General features: G+C 46.1%; 1 protein-coding gene across 1 annotated transcript; it reads right to left on the reverse strand.

Annotated features, from left to right (window-relative positions):
* Window positions 1-484: 484 nt before the first annotated feature.
* On the reverse strand, window positions 485-11,730 carry LOC136651103 (keratin, type I cytoskeletal 19-like). The gene is made up of 6 exons (XM_066627232.1): window positions 11,320-11,730; window positions 6,396-6,478; window positions 5,447-5,603; window positions 4,145-4,306; window positions 2,579-2,704; window positions 485-709 (listed from the first exon to the last, which is right to left on the reverse strand). Exons 1-6 carry the CDS (start codon window positions 11,728-11,730, stop codon window positions 485-487), a joined length of 1,164 nt encoding a protein of 387 aa, XP_066483329.1.
* Window positions 11,731-12,241: the final 511 nt, after the last annotated feature.

Here is a 12,241-nt window from a genome sequence, read left to right on the forward strand (position 1 = left end):
CTGAAACTCATACCTCTCTCAGCTTCTTCTCTTTTGGCGAGCTCCAGAAGAGTGCTGTTGAAAAAACAGAAGGAGCCAATATAGTATATTTGTAAATTCATAATCCTAGTTACTTTTACAAAGTTCGGTATCAGTGTTTGTGCTGCACGTGTGGGTTTCTCACGTCATTTTGCCCAAGGACCTTGGGCTTGGGCAGAATCTAAACCTGCTTGTGTATGTCAGGCAGCAGGCTGAGTTTTCACCCTGAGGGCCTACTGCACCCATAGACACCATCCCCTCAATGGAGAGAAGCATTTAAAGGGCATTTCAAATGCTCAGCATATTGCTTTGCAGTTCAAATAACTGTACACTTATTCTCCTCACCGCCTGTGCATGTGCCTCCTGTCGTCCCAGAGAGGCCTGTCCTTTTTTTATCGAATCCTTCTCACCGAACAAAGACGGCCTGCTAGCGCATGCAATCTAAACATTTTGGGGACTGACTCCCTCACCTGGCATCTTCCCCTTCCAGCAGGTGGCGATAAATGGCAATCTCCTCCTCCAGTTTGACCTTAATGTCCAAGAGGCTGTTGTACTCAAGACTCTGTCGCTCCATGTCACTTCTGACCTGCATCAGCATCTCTTCCACCATTGCAATGTTGGCCCGGATTTGGGCCAAAGTTGCTTCATACTGTGCTTCAACAGCAGCACGAGCATTCTCCCTGTCTGCTTTCTACAGGAAAATATCAGATGGGACATTCAGATCTCTAGGCTTTGTAAATTATATTAACATGTATTATTTATTTCAGTATTTTACAAATAGAATTTATTCCCCCGGTCTTCAGCCCAGAAAGGATACATAGAGCGGTGTATAATAAAGACAATTATTTCAATAAAAAAGTATATGGCATAGAACTGGGACACCTCAAGGACCGCCTTTCCCCATATGTTCCTGTGTGTCCCCTGTGGTCATCAGAGAGGTCCCTTCTTAGGATACTGCCGCCATCTGAAGCCAGGGTGGTGGCGGCAAGGTGTAAGTCCTTCTCGGTTGGGGCACCAGCTCTCTGGAACCAGCTGCCAGAAAACCTGAAAGCAGGCTCTTCAGTATATGGTTTCTGGAGGGTTTTGAAGACCCATCAGTTTTGCCTGGCCTTTGGGGAGGAAGGTACTCCCTAAGGACCCCTTAACTTTTATGCTGCTATACATTATTTTATCTGTTATCGACTCTTTTGTTGTTATTTTTAAAATTGTTTTTTATGGTTTTTATTTTAATATTTTATTCTGGTGTTTTTATCTTGATGCATTTATGTTTTGTTGTACACAGCTTTAGAAAAGCGGTATAAAAAAATCCTTTAAATAAATAAATAAACAAATAAAAGCAGGGCTGTCAAAAATTCTACCAAGAAAAATCAAGTTCTAAAAGGTCTGAGAATAGGCTTGGTAGTAGATGAAGCTCTAGTAGATGAGTAAAAGTTCTAGAGTTAGGGTGCCATTAAAAAAAAAGGACCTCCTCAGTCACCACAACGTACCCCAACTTTGATGACAGGAAAGTATGGAGAAAGTCAAATATAAGTTTCTGGGCAGGTTTGTGTTGCTCCGTGTTGCAGGTTAGGGCCCCAATCCTATCCCCCATCACTAATGTTGATGCAGCTGTGCTGACAGAGCATACATGACATCAAAATGGTGGAGGTAGCAAGCAGGAGTAGCCCTCCTGGTGGACCATGTGTCTCCTTGGACCTACAGAGCTGGTGTTGGTCCAAGGAGAGAAAAGGGGTGGAGTAGGTATGAAAAGAGGGAATGTTGCATTCTGGTTCCGCCAGGTGCATGCTGGTGCCACCATGCCTTTGCCCATTTGCAGCATTGGCTTGGATGCATTTGAGAGCAGCCCATCTTTTGCCCCGCTGTAAAGGGCCCTGAGCCGCCAGAACACAAAGATTCTGGAGCTCTTTTGAGTGAGAATAGAGATTTGGGGAGGAAGATGAAAGAGAAGCCTATAGAACTGACAGCTGAAATTGTACCAAGCAGTCTTTGTTCAAGGAAGGTAGGAAGCTCACACTCCTACTTCCACCTTGCTAATGTCAGGCCATTCTGCCCAGCTCACCTCAAACCTAGGAGTAATAGTAGAAGAGGATCTGTAGTACCTTCCCTTGGAGGCCATTTTGAGTGGCCACTGAGCCAAGCCACTGAGAGCCAAGCCACTGAGAGGAATTTTATCGGGGTGGGGGTGGGGGGTATAAAGTTTCTTTTGGCCCTTTCCCTTCTCCCTTCAAATGTGATTTTGGTTACTGGGCCCCCTTGGATCCAGTATGTACCCCCTGTGCCCCCCTCTTAGGGCCCAATCCTATCCAATTTTCCAGTGCTGGTACAATTGTGCCAGTGGGGTGTGTGCTGCATCCTGTGGTGGAGGGGCAGTCACTGGGGCCTCCTCAAGGTATGGGAACATGTTCCCTTCCACAGAGCTGCATTGTGGCTACATTGGAGCTGGAAAGTTGGATAAGATTGGGCCCTTAGAGGTCCTGGATCAGTGGATGGGATCTCAAATTATTTTGTAATTAATCAAGTGAGATAACTTTATCGCTGTACTTGAACAGTCAGGCTTTACCACATTAAGCTGGGACTGGAGTTCAAGCTCCAGCTCCTGGAGTTTGCGTCTCTGTTCCTTGACCTCCGTTTTCTGGCCTTCAAGCTGGGTGGTAGTGGTTTCCACGACCACATTCCATTCATCAACCTGAAATAAAAAGAAGAAAGATCCTAATGACTAGAAGACAAATGGGATTGTTGTAAGGCTGTAGGTTTGTAGGTTTGATTAATAGCTTTAAAATGTTTGGATCAACTGCCAATGCAATCCTATGCATATCTACTCAGAAGTAAGGCTAACTACGAGTACATTTGGTGGAGTTACTCCCGGGGATGTGTGTATACAAGGGGTGTCCAAACTTTTTGGCAGGAGGGCCACATCATCTCTCTGACACAGTGTCGGGGGCCAGGGAAAAAAAGAATTAATTTACATTTAAAATTTGAATAAATTTACGTAAATGAATATATTAGAGGTGGAACTTATATGAATGAATGAAGGTCTTGCAATAGCTCAAGGCCTATAAAAGGCCTTGCACAAAGCATGGCCAGCTTTTCCTTTGCTGCCACTGCTGCATCACAGATGTGCATGCATCCCACAGATCACGCGAGAGGTCGAACACGCTGAGAACAGTTGCATCAGGCCAACACGGGCTCCAGCAAGTCTCTAGAGGGCCAGAGGCTTATTGGAGACTGGGGGCTCTCTGAGGGCCGGATTGGGAGTCCTCAAGGGCCACAAGTGGCCCCAGGGCGGGGGTTTGGGCATCCCTGGTGTATACTATACACACATCCCTGGGAGTAACTATACAATTGTAGTTTAAAAAAGTGCTCTGATTAATTGGACCCCACTCACCCACCCACACAACTGCAAGTGGCATCTTAGAAGAGACATTTCCACTTCTTTCACACACAGATGAAGCAATCATCACCCCCCCCCCCTTTCCCTCTTTAGGCATATTTACAATTTTGTAGATTTCATCCATTTTAGCAAGCAATCTGAACTGAGATTTTTGCACACACAACGAGGCTTGTTCTGTCAGTTCCGAGAGTGACCATTGAACAAAGTTTTAGGTTCTGATATGGAAGAGGTAACCTCACATTCTTGTTCAGCCATACAGACTTGCATTCCTACTTTTAAAAATCATTTCCAATGATGACTGTCTTCTTTATTCAATGCTTCCCTCCTCCCCCAAGTGAATTTAGTGTTGGAGAAAACTTTGTCCTTCTCTCCTGTGCCTGGGAAAATAAAAATCTACACACGGTGGTGGATTTGACAAACAGCATGCATGGGTACATCTTTTCCCCTTTTCCTTTCCTGGAAGGAAGTTCTATATGGAAGAGATCTGTATTTCAGATGCTCGTTCCACCAGCTAATGATATGACCCAACTTGTTCTGTGTCTTTTTAAATGTGGGACTAGTGGGAATGTTAATTTGGAAGACCTTTGGAAGTCGATCGCAGTTTCAATTCCCAATTTGTGTAATGGGGCAACTAATGAACTATTTTACAGGAGTATTTCAGTACTAAACACAAGATGGTAAAGCGGTTTATTCATGTAATGTGGCTGTTGAAATAATCATCCATAAGAAAAGCACCTGTTTATCATAGTGGTCCTTAGCTTCTTGCCGATACTTTTCTGCCATGACTTCGTATTGCTGGCGCATGTTCTCCATAATCTGACCTAGATCAACGCTTGGAGCAGCATCCACCTCCACACTGACTGTGCCACCCAGTTGCTTGCGCAATCTGTCCATTTCCTGAAAGCACAAGTGATTATGATTATTCTATATTAATATCCATCCCAAATCAATCCAGTGAACGGATTCAGTCATTGTGAGTGTTCCCGTATTCCAGTCAAGGGTCCTGAGAGGCAAACTTGACCATCAAGCAAGCAAGGCTGCTCAGGAAAATGTTCAGCTGCATCAGTTGGTCATGGTGCGTTGGACGTATCTCATGATAACCAGCTGGTGCAACCAACAGCCCAGTCCTATCCCTTGCCATGCTATACAGTTGTGCCAAAGGAACATGCACTGCATGCGGTAGTAGGGGGGCAATCAGAAGGCCAACCAAAGATAAGTAAAAAACTTTTCCTTCCTTCTGGCTGCCTATGGGTCTCCTTGGACTCATGCCAACTATGTAGCTGGGATACGTCTGAAGAGAGGAAGGGTGTAGGGTGGGCTGGAAAGTGGAGGATAGGTTCTGGTGTGTACTTCTGCCACTTAGATCCACCACCTCCAGCCTGTTCCCCATCCCTTGGCCCTCCCCCTCTCTGGCCTGGAACACACTAGAACTTCCCCCTCTCCTCTCCCACCACCCAGAGCTGCTAAGAGCTGGCCTTGATAGACAAGTTGCCTGCTTGGTCCCCCTTGTCTAATAAATAAGATTGTTTTCTACTGTATAGTTTGTTTTGTCATGGACCGGGCCCAAGTTCTGGCAGGGCAAGGTCCAGAAAGGGCAAGTCCAAGTAGCTCTATGTAGGAATTTCAGGCCTGGGGAGGGGATTAGGATGCAGCAGAGGCCTCCTCCATCATCCCTGTCCCCTCCTGGGGCTTGAACCGCCCTTTCCCCACCCCTAAACACCCCTTCCCAACCTCTGCTCCACGCTGCCCCGCACCAGCACTATTGGTGCTGCTCTTACTAGTGCTCAGCTGTCAGCATAGATTCAGTGCCAGCAAGATGGTGTGGTTCTTCCTGCCAGCACGCCTTGCTTATGAGTTGTAGCAAACATGCTTTATGGCATGTTTGCAATGGCTGGCATGTTTGCAATGGCTAGCGCTGGCACAGATAGGATTGGGCTGTCAGTTATACAGTGTCCATTATAAAATACTGACCAGGCTGCATCAGCAGCTGAGAAAAATTCATTACTCTTTGGTTCAATGGGATATTTGTTTTCTTACCTCCTCGTGATTCTTTTTGAGGTAAGCCAACTCTTCCTTCAGTCCCTCTACCTGATGCTCCAAGTCAGATTTCATCAGTGTCAAGTCATCAATGACTGTCATCAACCCTGTTGTATCACTTTCCACATTTTGTCGGAGTGCCAGTTCGGTCTCATACCTATTGAATGTTTTTGAAGGACATATTGAAAGCATAAGTCCGGGCTGTTAGAACAGGGGTGCCCAAACCCCGGCCCTGGGGCCACTTGCGGCCCTCAAGGCCTCTCAATGCGGCCCTCAGGGAGTCCCCAGTCTCCAATGTGTCTCTGGCCCTCCAGAGCTTTGTGGAAGCCCACACTGGCCTGACGCAACTGCTCTTGGTGTGAGGGCGACTGTTTGACCTCTCGCATGAGCTGTGGTATGAGGGCTTCCTCCATTGCTTGTTGTTTCACGTCTGTGATGCAGTAGCAGCAGCAAAGGAAAGGCCAGCCTTGCTTTGTGCAAGGCCTTTTATAGGCCTTGAGCTATTGCAAGACCTTCATTCATTCATATAAGTTCATCTTCAATATATTTATTTATGTAAACATATGTAAATTTATTCAAATATAAAATGTAAATTAATTCTCCCCCCCGGCCCCCAATACAATGTCAGAGAGATGATGTGGCCCTCCTGCTAAAAACTTTGGACACCCCTGTGTTAGAATGTAAATGGTTCCACAGCTGTTATCCTTCCCTGCCAATATCTCTCTAACAGAGTGCTCTCTGCTAGCTTAATTCTGAATTCCATTTTCAGATGTCTTTTTGGATTGATTGGACAATGGCTTTGGTGATTATCATATGATCATTAACTGAAGAAGAGCTTGGCCCTTTGTGGGGTACAATGCAGAGACTGGCTGTGCAGGGTAGTACATCCACTCCAACCTTAGGTAATTAAATATTACTATATATAGGAATTGATGTTTATAGTACATACTTCACTCGGAAGTCATCAGCAGCCAGCTTGGTGTTATCAATCCCCAAGACAATCTGGGTGTTCTCTAGTCGTGCTGCAGTAATCTGAGGAACAACATGTGCAGAAATCAAGAAGTCAGTCACGGATCTGAATTTAGCAAACCAACACCAAAACTGACCTGTGGTCAGAATATGTGTACCAAAGCAAGATAAGTGTGGTGGGAATCTAGCTGCTTTGCAATCTCAGTGGCTATTGGTAAAGATAACAGATTCCTAAGCTTTGCCCAAGAGGCAGCTTGCATTACTGCCAATTGGGTGTTGGAATGCTTGGCTAGGATGGCTAGGAGTGTCCCGGGGAAAGGAAAATACCATGTTTTCTGGCACATGCTATCCTTTGCCTGGGAAGTACAGGCTATGCAGGTTGCACAGCCAGTTCATACTAATGCCTGCCACTATGCACACTAGCCGGGAGCAGAACAGGTTGGAACAACCCATGTGTCTGAAGGACTGTAGTAATCGCCAACGCTGACACAGAGTCTGGAAGTGCCTACAGCAGGTTTTAAGGTGATTGAAAGGAGGGGCACCTAGAAGCATATCTTTCCAAGGGGGATACTGTAGTGCATCTTCAACCATCAGGAAATGTCACCAGCTGAATTGCAGTGACTGGGAAGGTAGGTGAGGGTTATCTGCCTCTGGACTCAAACAGTTCTTGAACATTTGATAGGGATAAGGGAAATTCATGCCTCCAATGCCAGTTGTCTGTGCATCCTTAGGCAGGCTCACCTCAGTTTCTGAGGAATGTGGATGTGGTTGGCAACCTTCAGTCTCGAAAGACTATGGTATAAGCCTACAGCACCCGGTATTCCCAAGCGGTCTCCCATCCAAGTACTAACCAGGCCTGACCCTGCTTAGCTTCCAAGATCAGACAAGATCAGGCATCTGTAGGGTAACAATGTGGATGTAGGGTAGTACATTGCCCAGGCACCCTCCATAAACGACACAAGGCAAGGCCAGTTTATTTGGGTCACTTTATTGTTTACAAATCCAATTCAGTATAAATCCTCCAGCAGTTCCTGTCTACTACAACTCCTGCCTCTTTAGTGCAAGCATGGACACTAGAAGAGACATAACAATTGTTGCTTCCCCATTGGGCATTAGCACCCTGGCTCCAAGCAGAGGTCACCTCTCACCAACACCTAGTTTTCCCCACCTGCTCTGGGAACAGAGCAGCCAAATTGCTCTGTTCATCCCAAGTCTGATAGCCTTTAAAATGGGCTTTGCAATTTAACCCTGAGGGATCACAGGCTACATCCCTGAGCCGTTCGACCTCATGAAGGAAAGCGCCCTACAGGTAGACCACAGCTGCGATACAAGGACATCTGCAAGAGGGATCTGAAGGCCTTAGGAGTGGACCTCAACAGGTGGGAAACCCTGGCCTCTGAGCGGCCCGCTTGGAGGCAGGCTGTGCAGCATGGCCTCTCCCAGTTTGAAGAGACACTTGGCCAACAGTCTGAGGCTAAGAGGCAAAGAAGGAAGGCCCATAGCCAGGGAGACAGACCAGGGACAGACTGCACTTGCTCCCGGTGTGGAAGGGATTGTCACTCCCGAATTGGCCTTTTCAGCCACACTAGACGCTGTTCCAGAACCACCATTCAGAGCGCAATACCATAGTCTTTCGAGACTGAAGGTTGCCAACATGACAACCTCATGAGATCATTTCTGGCTCCTCTTGTGACTCTGGCTTACCTTAGGGTGTACGCCAGATCCCCACTCCCCGGTCCTACAGTATACCTACCAGAAGTGGCCAACCTAGTGGGGGTCTGGAAGCGCATGCCTACACATGCTTCTAGATCACAATTTGCCACAGCAGGGAAGCATATTTTGCCACCAGAGCATTAGTGCCAGCAGTGGCACTAATGATGGGTCTAGGACTGGGCCATAAATTTACTCCATCACCTCATTCTCTTTTAGACACATATTTTTCTGTATGATTTGAACACATCTTTAAATCTGACTTTGGATTTGTTAGCATGATTTCATGAGCAGTCATATCTTCCTAAAAGTAGCACAGGAATAAGTATGCTGAACGTTGAGACAGATTCTAATTTAAACTACACATTTATTAGTTATCTGCAACAGTGGTGAAATTACCATAAATTTAGAAACAAGAACTGGAACTCTCCCTTCCCACTTCTTCAATAAATGGCACCTCCCAAGTAATTATCTACTATGTATTTACTTTTACATGGGTGTGACTGACTTCATGACAGAGATTAGATTAGCTAGAAGAAGGTGATAAGAAAAGGCTGGAATCAGTGACTGAAAAGGTGCATGTATAAGACAACTCTCGGAGTTTCAGAACACATTTCATTATTGTCTAGATGAAAAAAATTCAGTGGAGCAGCTTCCACAAACTTACCCCACAAACAAATAGGAATGCAGTTTACAGAGGGTTGTAAACCAATAATTGGCCCTTTCCTGATAATTTCTGGCTGTTCTTGACTCTTTTAATCTGTTCTGATTTGGTTATGAGACTGAAATTGCTCCATACTAGGGTCTTTAGTACGTACTATGGGTATAAATGGGCTTATATGTGTACAGTATGTGTCTTTAGTCTCTCAGAGTCCAATCCTACAGCATGCACCAGCTTACTGCCAGCGCGCACTGCTGCAAACGTGCCATAAGGCATGTTTGTGGGCCCTAGCGCCAGTGGAGCGCCGGTGCTAGCCCAGTGCTGGGCTCATACCATTGGAGGACCAGATCTCCGCCGCTTAGTGGTTGTATGGACCGCCAGGCAGCAGAGAGGTAGTGGGGGCGTGGGGGAGGTGGGAAGGAGGTGTTCTGGAGGGAGGGCGGGGAGAGGGCAGGGAGAAGTTGTGCCTGGGGGAGGGAGGCGGGACACTCCACTGGATCCTGAGCTTCCATGTCGGGCTATCCGCCCGACACAGAGGCTCTGAATTCTACACTGACTCTTGGGTTGTCATAGAACTTTACCCAGGGGAAGGAGACGAAAGTCCCCTTCTCCCAAGGAGGTGGTGGTGGCTGCCTGGGTGCAGCTGCAGCAGCCATTTTTGGTGCAGCCCCATGTGCCAAGCAGCTCAGGATTGGGTTGCCCTTCAGCATCATCTTGTGTCTAGTCTAATCACTGCTTCTGCTTCTCTTGTCTGCTTTTTCTTCTGTAATGTTTCCTCAAAGGTAACGTAAGTCCCATTTGGCAAGGGTTCTTTGCAACTTTAATTAGTAGCTTCCTCCTGGCAAGTTCTGCCATTTCGATTGTTTTCTGTGGAACAGGGCAGCATGATTACCTGTTATAGGGCAGGAGGTCTGGTCTAGAGGGTAGAGCCTCCATTTGCCTGAAGATTAACATCCACAAGGTCGCCAGTTCGAGGCCACCGGCACCGTGCGACCTTGAAGCAGCTGGCAAGCTGCAGCTGAGCTGTTCCATCTGCTCGGAGCGTGGGAGGATGGAGGCCAGAATGTTAAACCAGATCGGAGTGTAACATCTTGAATGTGGTGGTTCTTGAAAGAGAGAACCTTCTTTCAATTTGTAAAAATCCCTGCGTGGATTTAATAAGCCTGCCTGTGTAAACCGCCTTGAATAAAGTCTTGAATAAAGACCAAGAAAGGCGGTATATAAATACTGTATATTATTATTATATTATATATTATATTTTATCTCAAAACGTCTACCGTTTTGCTTTTTAACATCAGTTCCTCTTTCCATGAGGGTGCAGTGCAGGGGGAGGGGGGGGGGAGAAAAGCTTCAGTTACTAGTTTCCTTTCATTTTTCCTGATCCTTTCTTTTATAGTGGAATAGTGCCATGTTGCAATAAAAAAGGCCATTACAAAAAAGAAAAAGAGAAAAAAAGTAACCAGTAATTCAGCTTCTCCCCTCACCATTCATTTAATGTCAGTGAATAAAGGGTGGAAATTCCAGATTAAACTGTTAATATGGAAGAAATCTGAGGTGGTATTCATGGTCTAAGGGAGCTCTGAAGGAACTTGCTGATGTGACACAGAATAGTGGCAGATCTACTTAGTTGTTTTTAAAAGCATGGTTCTCAAGTTATTCACTGAGCAAAAATGTGCAGAGCAAAAATACAAAGTAAGTTGTTACACATTGGATATCTACCACTCATGGACTTTGTGGTGTAGATAGGGCCTATGAAAGAGGGGTGCAGGAGGTAAATTGTGACTCAGGACAGGGATAAGAAAGGGAGCCCAGAGGCCAAAGGAATTTCCTGGAATCTCAGCTGGCCTGATGGAAAGCAAAAGATGGACCGACCAGGAGGTGAGGTTTATCAGGCAGGTAGACCTGGGCTCCAGATTGGGAAGCCTAGTAGACCTGGACTCCAAAGACTTTTCCGGCTGTTGCCATTCTCCTTTACCCCATTCCCCCCTTACCCTGTTCCACCCAACCCCATCACTGCCTTTCCCCTGCCCTCTTTCACCTCCTTCCCTACCCCTTTCAGAAGGGGCTCCAAATAAACTTTGCACCCCCTGATAAAATTCCACTTAGAGGCCTTGGGTGTGGACCAAGGTTGTGAATGTTCTGAAACACCCAGCTTGTAATGCAAGGTCATAATTCACCAGTTCAGGCAGGTGTTTGAAATGTGGATGATGCCAGGAAATAAAAGAGCTGCCATTTTTGATAGTTGTCAGGATCAGGCCAGCATGTTTACTTAAACAGTGGACCAGAGCAAAAAGGCAACTTGTGATAGCTTTGTGATGTTGCCATTGAGAGAAAATGGGTGCATTGATTAGCTATGAGTTGTTCCTGGTCAGAGTTAAAAGGAAGCATCAACCTTGATTTAATGCATCAGTAAGAATAGAACAGTGTGTTGGAAAATGGTACGTTGACTATCCACAACAATCTTTTTTAGTCCAGTGTGTACAGGATCATACAGGCACTCAGAACATGACTCAGAAATTAAACAGCATCTTACCTTGTTTTGGAGATCTTCAATAGTTTTATAATACGCACTGTAGTCTTGACTAGTGGTAGGGGCACTTTTTTCATACCACTCCCGGATCTGCTTTTCTAGCTGACCGTTGGAACTTTCTAAGAAGCGCACCTTTTCCAGGTATGAAGCCAAGCGGTCATTCAAATTCTGCATGGTCATTTTCTCATTGCCAGCATGCAGCAGATCATTAGTGCCGAGCTGAAAATCATTGCCCAGGCCACCCCAAGAGCTGCTGGAAATACGGGTGCCATAACCACCAGCTCCTCCATGGACGCTGGGTGTCCGGTAGCTTTTGATAGATGTTTTGTAGATTGAACTGCCTACGCTTGGAGTAGTGGTCGGTTGGAGAGTGGAACTTGTACTCCTCATGTAGCTGGTTCTGGAGGAAGCCATTGGTAATATTTTTGATGAAGTAGCTAAGAAACTTGGCTGCTTCACAGCATTTATTGCAGAGAATACTCTGCAGGGCAAACTCCTATGACCCTTTTATAGTTTGGGTATGAAGGCGGCGCAGCTGTGTTAAACTCCACCACTGCTGACACACTGTTGAGGTCAGGTGGGTGCCCCCACCTAACATCTGATAATAAGAGCACTTCAACTAACCGTTCTGCATGTAACCCACAATTCACCTGAACTTCAGTACAAAGTTCACACGGGATCCGGGTTTCTTTATGATGATTTCTGAGCAACACTACAACCTCTTGAATGATTTATTGCACTGTCTCTGTCTCTATGGCCTGCCAAGGTGTGTGTAATATGTTCCCTCCCTCTGGACAAGCTCACAAAAAGTGCCACTGCACAGGAGGGGTGAAAGTGCCACTGTACAGAAAAAATAGTTTGAACGCGATAGGCTTGTGCTTGAATCCACCCTTAATTTGTCAGTTTACCTCTGCAGGAATGGAGT

Source organism: Tiliqua scincoides, chromosome 5 (assembly GCF_035046505.1).
Source record: "Tiliqua scincoides isolate rTilSci1 chromosome 5, rTilSci1.hap2, whole genome shotgun sequence".
Classification (NCBI taxonomy): domain Eukaryota; kingdom Metazoa; phylum Chordata; class Lepidosauria; order Squamata; family Scincidae; genus Tiliqua; species Tiliqua scincoides.

Coding starts and splice junctions, on each gene's coding strand:
- LOC136651103 (XM_066627232.1), bottom strand. CDS start 11,730: ATGGCTTCCTCCAGAACCAGCTACATGAGGAGTACAAGTTCCACTCTC. Junction 6,479..11,319: donor TTGAAGATCTCCAAAACAAG/GTAAGATGCTGT, acceptor GTTGTTCCTCAG/ATTACTGCAGCACGACTAGA. Junction 710..2,578: donor TCCAGTCCCAGCTTAATGTG/GTAAAGCCTGAC, acceptor ATTTTCCTGTAG/AAAGCAGACAGGGAGAATGC.